At 36.5% G+C, this 11,742-nt stretch overlaps 1 protein-coding gene across 1 annotated transcript; it reads left to right on the top strand.

Moving 5' to 3' along the window:
- The first annotated feature begins 890 nt into the window (after nucleotides 1-890).
- On the top strand, nucleotides 891-9,669 carry rhbg (Rh family B glycoprotein). Its single transcript, XM_026185328.1, has 10 exons — nucleotides 891-1,247; nucleotides 3,870-4,056; nucleotides 4,831-4,981; nucleotides 5,126-5,273; nucleotides 5,565-5,731; nucleotides 6,706-6,843; nucleotides 7,140-7,273; nucleotides 7,904-8,025; nucleotides 8,317-8,390; nucleotides 8,956-9,669. Exons 1-10 carry the CDS (start codon nucleotides 1,070-1,072, stop codon nucleotides 9,046-9,048), a joined length of 1,392 nt encoding a protein of 463 aa, XP_026041113.1. The 5' UTR covers nucleotides 891-1,069; the 3' UTR covers nucleotides 9,049-9,669.
- Nucleotides 9,670-11,742: the final 2,073 nt, after the last annotated feature.

Consider the following 11,742-nt stretch of genomic DNA (forward strand, 5'->3'; position numbering starts at 1 on the left):
ATTAAAAATCTCATTTACAAGAGAGACCTGGCATCATAGCAACAAAAGTCACATACCACATAACATTTAAAACAAATACAATATCCCATACAAACATGTGTAAAATATACAATAACAGATCAAATTAAGAGTACATTAAAAACAATCACACTGAGTAAAAGAGCTGTGCTTTAAGTTTTGCTAAGTCTGGACTTTTTGTCACCTCTTATTTGTTGTTTTTTGTTTTTCTTTACCCATCTGTAAACATATGAGTCAGCCCTAAGTGGCTAATCCAGGAACTCCAGTGGCTTAATTTTTTTAATGCTAATTGGGGTGCTTCATAACCAAACGGTATATTTTTTCAGTAACCACAGCAAAGTAGTTTTTGTGGGCAAACCTATCCAAACAGAGTGAGTGTGTGAGTGAATTGTCTCAGGAACTTTCAGGAACTTGTTCCTGCATTATCTCTGCTTTTAGCATGAAACACAAATACAGAACAGAAACTGTCTCAAACTGTATGCTGTATGAATGAAGGAGTGGCTGCTGCCAAATTGCAATAATATATGATGGCAAGTGCACACAGAAAATAAAAATGACACTTAAATCTCATGCTGCTGGCTAAAATGTGGTAATCCAGCAGCCATAAACTAGTGGTTTAACTAAGTGTTAAGCTACTAGTTTAAACTAGCTTAAACTTATTAGCCATAAATTAGTGTCTAAAACACTAGAAACACAAATTACCAAGCTGTATCTAACAAAAGTACTGGATTATTACTTATTATAAACGTATTTGCTGAACTCCAGCACTTCAAACCACCTTAAAAAGTAAAGTAGAAGGGGGCGGGAATAATATTAATTATGCCATTTTAGGTCCGGTAGGTGTGTCCCAAGAGATGAAAAACACATCAGCGCTTGTGTTTGTCTGTGAGCTAGTTCTTCCACTCTCACACAAAACATCCTCTTGTCTTTGCAGGACGCCCCTGAGTGTGAGAGAGACAGTGTGTCCAACGCTCTGTGCTAGAGCTGTAATTAATTTCATGAAGAACAAGCCTCATTAAATTTCTCGTCTTCATCTCACCGGAAAGAAAACATGACAGACACAAATACCAACATGCGGCTGAAACTGCCGATCACCTGCTTCATCCTGGAGATCATCCTCATCATCCTCTTTGGGGTGCTGGTGGAGTATGACAAAGAGACAGATGCAAAGAAGTGGCACCATTCGAACCACAGTGAATATGACAACGATTTCTACTACCGCTACCCAAGTGAGTGTTTTGTAGATATGGAAAGGAAAATTTGTGCATTGCTCCTACTTAATATAACGTTATTTTTGCACATAGCATATTACAGATTAGTGTAAACCAAAAAACGAAATAATACTGTAGTAATAGTAAGCTTGCCTCTGCCTTGTTCTTAAGCCTATCGGCAATTTATTTAAGAGTTTCAAAGGCCGATATATGTTAAAGTGGTTCTCTTTGTTACCTGTTGTTTTGAGACATGGCCTCACTGTGCACTTATTTTAGGACTGTTGCGTAATTCATCATTGCATGCAACTGTTTTTTCAACAAAACACAAATGTTCTCATCTGCATTAAAGGGGAAAAATCTGCTGAATTGCATTTCACCAGCTCTCTTTTCCCTAATTGGAAGAGTCCTATTCATTATGAGTGAACATTTCATGGAAATGTCTTCCAGTCCACTGCTGTCGCATGCAGGCAAAAACATTGTCCTCGCTATTTGTTACCTTTGTGATTTACGTTGCCCAGTAGTGGCAAAAACAACAACAACAAAAAACCTTTATAGGGGCACTCATTGGATACATAAAAGTATAGATTTGTGGTCAGTTTTAAGTAGTAACGTGAAATGATGGTATTTCCACTCTTATTACATTTAATTTTATTTATATTTAATCAACATGAAGCCATAATAAAAGACACATTTTGCTTATCACAAGAGGACAATATATAGGACTTCCAGGAAGGAATTATATTTTAAGCCGAACCTAAAATGAAATGTTGTAGACTTAATAATGGAAAATAGGCGTTTTGTTTCTTTCATTTACATTGGTAAACTTAACACTGAAGTTCTTAGAAGTCAGGGAGCACAAAGTTCTAGCTTAGCAGTTGGGCATATTCGTTAAGATGGAGCTTTGTGTTAGGCTGGGCGTGTGTTAACAAATTAGACAGCATTCTGCAAAGAGAATCTGGGGAGATGAATTCCCTCTCCTTTACAAGCCACCTCCCACCTGCAGGCAGCTAACTTGAGTGTTGATCCTGCCCTGGCCTATTAGTAAGTCACCTTTCAGAACCTACTGCAGCAGAATTAGGTTACATGTGACTTCAAAACTGAATTACAGGAACTAATAAAGCCACAAGGTCAGCAATATTTTTTTACGTAGTTATTACATGACCCTCTAATTTTGCACTGGACGATACACCTTTATTAGTCCCACACGTGGGAAATGTGTTTGGTGAGCTAAACTAATAACTTGACTGTTGTCAGTTGGTTAGCATAGCCACTGCATTTTGACACATCAATCAATGTGAAATGTCGCAGGACAAAATGAAACATTACAAACTGTACTTTTAACAAAGCTTTGACCAAATAACAACTATTTTCTTCAGCTCTGCCTCAAACAGTACAGGATTAATAGATTAAAATTCATAAAATAAGAAAAATAAGCAGAGACAAAAGGTTCATATTGGTGTATTGAAGTCTGACACCCTCAATATCCTGGGAGATGAAAGAAAACTTCACCTGTGTGTATGGAAAACCTACATGGTTTACCCTTATTTCATTCTTAGGAAAAAAAAATGTACAGTAAACATAGAAGTTTACACTGTACAAAGCCTGTGTTTTACTGGACTGTCCTCCAGAAAGACAAACACACAGGTCACAACTTATAGTTAAAATGAAGACCTAATGTGGACTTTCTCTGAAATATGCTCTTATGAAAACCAGTGACATATAAGTTTCACTGGAAAAACACTTGCATGGGTAGGTTTGGAAAAAAAACAGAAATGATCTAACCGAGGAACTATAGTTGAGAACTGTGCTATTGAACAAACTCTTGTGCAATAGTTTACCTGAACTATTTCTTTTTTTTAAACCAAAGTAGAAATAAATAAATGAGTGACAATATTAGCGTTTTGAATTCAATGCAATGTGGAAACATACAAATAAGCTGGGTTATATAGTTATTACTAAAGGTTAAGCAGAAGCCAAATAATAGAATCTAACTCAACCCAGTGAAGCGTATTATTGCTTTTACTGTATGGCGTCAACTAGGAACTACTGAGAACTGCATCTGGGCCAAAACAGCAATGAAGACAACACCTCTGCATGGTCCTGCCAGTTAACCATTACCATAGTGACAGCAGGCAAAGCACAGTGCAATTTTGTGTTTGGGAATATCAGACAAATAGATAAACATACATGGAAACACCCGGGTGCAAGTTTAGACAGTTCAGTTTCATATGCTCTCTTGTCGCAAAAGCTAGTTTTTCACACAATACAAGTGATAAAGTGATGATCCAAGAATCAGTAGGATGTTTCACAGCTTAACCTGTTGTTCCAGTTAACCAAAGCTTATGTAAGTAGCCATTCAGTTTGTGTTTTTTTCTAGACTACAAAGCCCTCGAGTCATAGTGTCGCTGGCAATGATTGAGTGAGTTTGTTGAGAGTAGCTATTGAGGAAAACATTCCAGACCAATCCAAGCGAGTGATATCCTCCCTGAAGTGCTGTTGGAATTCCTCTGACCAACAAAAAATTAATTGTAGTTTGATTTAAAAAAAACATGAGGGGAAAATGTTTTAAATGCCATAGGTACTTCGTTATTTCACCACTTGGTTTCTCAGTTTTTAACTCTTTTCATCCACACTTTCCAGGTTTCCAGGATGTACACGTAATGATCTTCATTGGTTTCGGTTTCCTCATGACTTTCCTCCAGCGTTATGGCTTCAGCAGTGTTGGTTTCAATTTCCTGATTGCAGCTTTAGCCTTACAGTGGGCCACACTTATGCAGGGTTTCTTCCATGGTATGCAAGGAGGCAAAATCCACGTTGGAGTGGAGAGGTATGTGGATAACCATGCATATATGAATGTGCACCCAAACACATACAGAATATGCAAAATACATAGGATAAGGATAGAATTTTTTCTTGACGCTTAATCCTCTTAGTTACAATCATAAACACGAGTGCAAACAATTTAACCCGTGCAAATTCCAACACATGTACAAACAAATCAGTTTCATTTGTTATTCTAGAGCTAGTCTTGATTTCTGCCTGTGAGACTGGCACATTGTGTACTATAAAATAATGGCAATAAAGGTCTTATTTTAGCCTTTTCTTATGACAAGGGGGACAGAATATTCTTTGTCAAAACTATAGGAGTGGCTAACTACTTTTGCAGTGTTAATGCCTCATGGTTAAGCAATTCCTAGAAATATTGTTCACCTTCACTGTGTGACCAATTGCATATCCTGCATTTAAAGCAGCCTGAATACATCTTTGGTTACCTGGATGTAGTAAACTGTCAATACTCTTATCACTTGATGAATGCAAAAAAACCCAAAACAAAACAAAAAATTGGTATTCACTCTAGGTAGCAAGAGTAGTTTTGAGTATGAACATACTGAAAAGGTTTTCTAAATGCTGAGAAAAACTGGAATGCTACAAAATATGTCACATCATGCAAATTACAAAAGAAATCTGTGGATTAGAAGAGATGCATTGTATTTTGTTATGTTGTCTTTGTGCTGTGAAGTTTATGTTTCTGAAATTCATTTTTTGAATGAATTCAATTGTTTTTTTGGGGTTTTTTTTTTTACATTTTTGTTTCTTTCAGTATGATCAACGCTGATTTCTGCACCGGCTCTGTGCTGATCTCATTTGGAGCTGTTCTGGGTAAAACAAGTCCTGTCCAGTTGCTTGTTATGGCTGTGTTTGAGGTCACACTGTTTGCAGTCAATGAGTTCATCCTGCTGAGCCTTCTTGGAGTAAGTTACTGTATAAAGATATTCATATTATGAAAACATTAACTACATAATTAAAGACTGGGACTGAAGACTTTGGCCTAAAATGCACAATGCATATCTGAATTGTCACCTATTTTCATCATTATTACTCCTGGCCTGTTCCAGACCAGAGATGCTGGTGGCTCGATGACCATTCACACATTTGGAGCCTACTTTGGCCTGATGGTGGCTCGAGTCCTGTACCGACCCGAGCTGGACAAGAGCAAACACAAGAACAGCTCAGTCTACCACTCTGATATGTTTGCTATGATCGGTAAACACCTGCAACTACTTCTGTGAAATACAAATACTAAATGTTCCTTATTATATGTATAGTTGTCTAATTTAATAGTAACTCTTTGGTCACTTGTGCTGCCAGGTGCTTGCCAGGCGCTATTATCATGAACTGTCTGTAATCACCCAAATAACAACACATAGAAACACTCTATAGTATTTGAAACAGGAACAGTTATATTTTGAGTAGTTTCAAAGTGTATATTTAAATCAAAACTACTGTATTGATGAAATATTAAAATGTTGTCTTTTCTATACTGGTTGTAAATAGGTACTCTCTACCTGTGGATGTTCTGGCCCAGCTTCAACTCTGCCATCACAGCTCACGGAGACGATCAGCATCGTACAGCATTGAACACCTACTACTCCCTGGCAGCCTGCACTCTGTCTACTTATGCCATGTCTGCCCTCACAGCTGATGATGGCAAACTGGACATGGTGAGGATACAAAATTATAATTTATGACTTGAATTGTAGCTTCAAAAAGCAATTCACCTTAACTCTTTACCACTTGAAAGCCTAATAGGAGTTTCCCTTGAAGCTTATTTCTAAACTGTCATATTTCAGGCCTCCTTTTGGAACAAAGATGTGGAACTGAGATTGCATTAGAAGTTAGCCTGTGTGGTCTCTGCCTATGCAGCTACCCTTAGTAAAACACAGAAAGCAGTCTAGTGGACATCAATCCACATTTTTATTGATCCATACTGAGGTGTAAAACTTATTATAATGGTTTAGGGGAGGTTGTCAAATGTCTTCTTTATGGGGTAAAGGTTTAAGAATAAAAAATATAATTAAAAATATTCTTAACATCTGTAGAGGTCAGAAGAAGTGCACAATCAGTATTAACACGGTGAAGGGAGGGTGTGGTCAAGACAAAGTAATGAAAGAACTAGGTCTTTCCCTCCTGTCAGCAATGTCAAAGTCAGCTGATCCGGGTCACGACAGAGTCACTTGTGATAAAAACTGACAAACGTGTCAGCTGACGGTACACTCCCTCCTCAAAGATGACACTGTCAGTTAGTCACATGTGCTTGTTGTCAAGCCCATCTGTTAACAGTAAGAAGTCAAGGCGAGACATTCCCGTGCTGATTTGAATCAAACCAAAGAGGGAAATATAAACAGCTCGTGAAATTGACAAAGGGGACAGACATGCCACACAACCTGCTGACAGTAAAGACAAACCAATCACTGGAAGGAATCAGCTTGTCTGTAATATCGTCCACCTATTTACTAGCACGTGGTGCAAAACCAGTATGCTAGAGAAAGATGAATTATCTTACAGTTCTTGGTGCTCACGTCTGATGGTCTCATCTGTTCATTTATTATTTTGTAGGTCTCTTCTACAGATATTAAAATCTTTACATTCTGCATTATGTGATGCATTATTAAAAGTCCTTCTGTCACTATTTTAGGTCCACATTCAAAACGCTGCACTGGCCGGTGGAGTGGCAGCAGGAACAGCTGGAGAAATGATGCTGACTCCTTTTGGCTCCATGATTGTTGGTTTCTTGGCTGGTATCATCTCTGTTCTGGGCTACAAGTACCTCTCAGTAAGGATGATTCAGTTTTCATGTTTAATAAATCAGACAAGGAACTGTGATGTACTTGTGGAAGGGAAAGAAACAAAAACTGGTTGCTAAAACACACAATTTTGGTGAATTTTTCAAAAATATGTATGTGCTAATTTATGTTTTCAGGTTATTAAAAAAGTGGGTTAAAAAACACTAAAATGAATTCATTTTTACTGAAAATATTATTAACTTGAATGGGTTTCATCCACAAAACAGTTTCATCCACAAAACAAACACTGCCACATAATCCTCTCATTTTGTTTTCTCTCCATCAGCCCATCCTGGAGAGCAAGCTGAAGATCCAAGACACCTGTGGGGTTCACAACCTACATGGTATGCCCGGTGTTATGGGCGCTATTGTGGGAGCGGTCACTGCTTCTCTGGCTACCAAGGAGATTTATGGCGACGGGTAAAAATTTCTTTTTGTATTTGTTTGAAAAAAAGAAAAAGGTGTAAGGTCAAATATTATGTTGACCTTTCCCCCCGCAAAGAATATTGCAATAAAAGATAAGGGAGAACATAAATAACAATACAGAATGTTGATTTAAAGGAACACAGCAACATCTAATTTTTTACTTCTACTAGTATAGAGAAAAAAGGAGCACTACCAATAAACATCTTGAAGCGATCTGAGTTGAGAGCATATGGCAAAGAACACGAGTGAAAATAGAATTTGAAACATAATTTTGTAAGAACAAATACAAAACAAATATGTACTTTAGCATATGTTGTTAAGTTATGAACTGTCAAGACCAGGATATAAAAGAACATTAAAAATATTTGATTTAAAATGTTATATATATATAAAATGTAATCATATATACATATTAATCATTCTTTTGATGATTTACAAATCAGAAATCATCATGCAGAAAACTGAAGGCTTTCTTCAACCTGCTCCTTTCATTGTTGGGGATTGCAATGGGGTGGAAATATTTTGGATGTGGAGGTGTGCGATTTTTAGAGTGAAAAATCCATCCAGCCATTCTATAAATTAAATGTGAACTTACTTGATATTTTTCCTCTGTGCCAATTTTAGTTTGAAAGACGTGTTCCCTATGGTGGCACCTGATGGGAGAAGCGCATCTTCCCAAGGCGGGATTCAGGCCATCTCCCTTGCTGTCACTTTAGGCATGGCCCTGGTGGGAGGGCTTCTTGTTGGTAGGTTCACATCCCTCCTTTAGTTTTTTTTTTTTTTTAATACTCCTTTGATTGAATATCAGGTACTTTTAAAGTACCTGATACAAAACATAAAATACAATCTACTGGACTTTTGTGACCTGTGAGGTACCAGATCAGTAAAAAACAAAAAATGTTATGTAAACGATATCTCAAGATTTATAATTTAATAGTCAGCAGAAACCCAAAACCTTGCTTTCAACTTATATCTTAATAACTTCTTAAAAATCTTAATTAAGAAAAAAAGATTAATACAGATAATCTTTTGTTTAGGTTTCATTATGAAGTTGCCCATCTATGGAGCTCCTTCTGACGCCTCGTGTTTTGAGGACAGCATCTACTGGGAAGTAAGTTCAAAGAAGCTTTTAGAAACTTCTAAACTCTGTATCTGTCCACAGCCAAAGAAACACTGCAACTATACTACAGGCTACGTGGAGTTTAAGATTCAGACTTCCCTGCTGCAAACAGAGCAGTACCTAATTTTGCCACAAGATGGGAGTGTTTCACCAACAATCAGATGTCAAAGACGGTTATATGTTCATAGCTAGTAAAGCTGTTGAATCACCAGGTGGAGCAAATTCACCACTACAATTTATGATCAGCCTGGTTTATTACACAGAATCTGATTACTTTGGGCTGACGTCATTTAGATTTGTGTTGCCCTTGGTGCTTTTGAGTTTGTGTTTATGAATATTTGAATGACAACACGTTTAAAAGAAATACATTTGTTCCATTTTTGCGATCCATCTGACATTTAGATACCAGTAGAACCAGTAGACAATTAATACCATTAAACCAAGAAGCAGCTACTAATGAGTGCCTTGAATCGTGACATAGCGGAAAATGGAAGGATGTTTGAGACCAGTTGATATCGTAAGTCTGGAAACTCAATAATCTCCTGCTATCTGTCAGGTACCAGGGGACGAGGAAGGTCATGAGGGCCAGTTGAGCACTGTGAAGACAGAAGAGTTCGCAAAGCCAGAGGAGACTGAGAAGCTCAACTAGACACAAAAAGACACAGAAAGACAGAACCAGGCACACACACTGTGAGATTATAGCAACCTAGACCCTTCTAAGAAAATATGTAAAGCTACCTATATTGTACTAATGTTAATGTAAATTTGTCAAAATGTGCTGTTTTAGAAGGCTTTACATTTTTATTCACATCTTTGCTTTTCAAAAAATCCCCAAAAAACTAAAACTAAAAAGAACACAAGTGTCCATTTAATATGTTCTAGACAGTTTCGACCACTAGATGTCGATCTAGAGCTCCATCACTGTGTGCTACTGGCCTGCGGAAAGGCTGCATTTCCAAATGAGGTGTCCATTTGATGAAAGGTGCTTTGTAATTGTTTCCTAAAGCAAAGTATTGTTACAAAATACAAGTTTTACAGACAATCCAAACCAAAGACAGACATCTAATAAAAAATACCTTCAGAACATTACATATTACCACTATTATTCTTCAACAATATGTTGTTTTTTATAGTTATGTACATCTATTTGGTTAGTATGACACACATTTTAACATTTACGAGACTGACCTAAGGAAGGTTACATCTGAAGTTAAATAATTTTGAAAGGCAATATCGTAATATTTTTGGCAAAATAAATATTTCAAATGTGCATTGTGTCTCATTTAATATTTATGACTACGTGGGTGCACTTTTTTGTTAATGGGGTCAAAAACAATAGGAATAAAAACAAATTGCATTCAGTTATTGATCATCATAATCAAAAAATGGCCATCAGAATGAAACATAGAAAGGTCTGGCTCTCTTTAGCCTCTTATAAGATTTAGTAATTTTATAGAATATGGTAGGAAGGCAAGGAGCTATGTAATCAAGTCTCTGCTTATTATGATGAAGGCCAGTCATCATTAGTTCTTTTGTCTTGAAGGCTTAATGACTGCATAGCAATAATGACAGGATGGGTTAATGCTTTCAATTCATATGGGATTTGTCTCTCACAAGTAATTTACACAGTTTCTGTTTCAAGGATGAAACAACCAAAGAAAGCAGGTGTCCTCACAAGACATGGTCACCTCTGTATGAGAGGTGCTTAATGCCACTAAAGAAGTACAGAAACGCTATCAAAAACAAAGCATGTGTGCACACTTTGTTTTATTGTTGGCAGCAACAAAGACTTGACAGGATTTGCATCGTGATGAAGAACTTTTAAAAAAGGACACATACTGTAATAACTTATTCCCTTGCATCAGCCCCCAGTCAGTAGAATCAGTTATCAATTGGTATCCAGTTTTGTCCATTGAGATGACTGTCCATAAATATAATTATGGTATATCATGTAAAAAACAGAGTTCTTCTTATTTGTATGGTTTTTAATCAGTTTTTAAATGTTGCCTTGTGACTATCAAACTTTGTCTACAGTGCCTAAGATATACTTGTACACATCTTTGTTTCTTTTTCTAGAATGCAATGAGGAACCCTTGTACCTAATGCAGCGTGTCTTTTCACAATGCACATATACAAAAATAGCAACCTTATATTTTCTTTGCAGGACTGATTGATGGTAACCACACACAGGTTTATTACAAATAATGGAAAGAAGAATACAAACAGAAGCTACAATGGGGTTTTTTTCTGCCTTCATTTTATGCATCAATACATTTAAGAGATGCTAGTATGGATGTTCCAGCAGTATGGTTTATATCTAGAAACATAACCACTTTACCTGATTTTATTCCAACAAGTTAGAACATTACAAGTAAAACAGAACAACATGCTTTATGTCATGCTTTAGACAAGAAGTGACATAGGTAACTGACCACCTCCAGTCCAATGTTTGACCACATCCCAACTTCCTCCTTTGCTCCAATCATAATAACTATGTCCACTATAGTGGAACTTTTATTTTTTTGGATCATATTGTTACATATTATATACTATTTCACAAAAAATATTTAATTCTTTTTTAATATATGTATTTTATTTTATTGTATTCTTCAAACCGATAACTTTGCCAAGAACACTTTTTGCTTGTTTAAACAAGCAAAATTCAATCTATAATTTTTTTTTTCTGATCAGTCACATCAAATTTCAGTCTGGATTATATACATGCATATAGTCCATGTCCCTGTTGTTTTCCTGCCACTGTATTGCATTAATCACCCTTCATATAAGAGGCCCCTTACAGGCTGCAGGGGCCTTGTTTTACCCCCCACCCAGTTTGGTGATGGTTTCCTTGGCGTGAACAGGCACCACAGCCTTTTCCCAAGAACTAGAAGACAGGTGGACAGCTGTTTACTGAATAGGCGCTTATAGTGAAGAGCTTAATTGAGCTTCATAGGGCTAATTAAAATGCAAGGAAAAATAATCATGATTATGGTAATTATTCTATTGTCTAATATGTCTTCTGGTGATGTGCTTCTTTGGCATCATACCTGCAATATGTTGAAGACAATGACAAAAAAAAAAAAAAAAGTAAAGATCCTTTGAGGTTGTCAAGCTTGTACAAAAGCTATCATTATAATAGAAAAAAAAAATGGTGATACTAAATCTCTACTGCCCAAAGTAGATCCTTTAGGGAGCTGGTATATAAATAAATATATAATAAATCTAAATAAAGCCTGGACAGGAAAGGCCATATTTTCTCCTTTTTTGGGACATTTTAGGTCTTTGTCTTCATTCATTTTTATAATTATTATGATGATGGAATTTTTTTGGTAAAATTGTTAAA

The sequence above is a fragment of the Astatotilapia calliptera genome, chromosome 11, assembly GCF_900246225.1.
Source record: "Astatotilapia calliptera chromosome 11, fAstCal1.2, whole genome shotgun sequence".
Lineage (NCBI taxonomy): Eukaryota > Metazoa > Chordata > Actinopteri > Cichliformes > Cichlidae > Astatotilapia > Astatotilapia calliptera.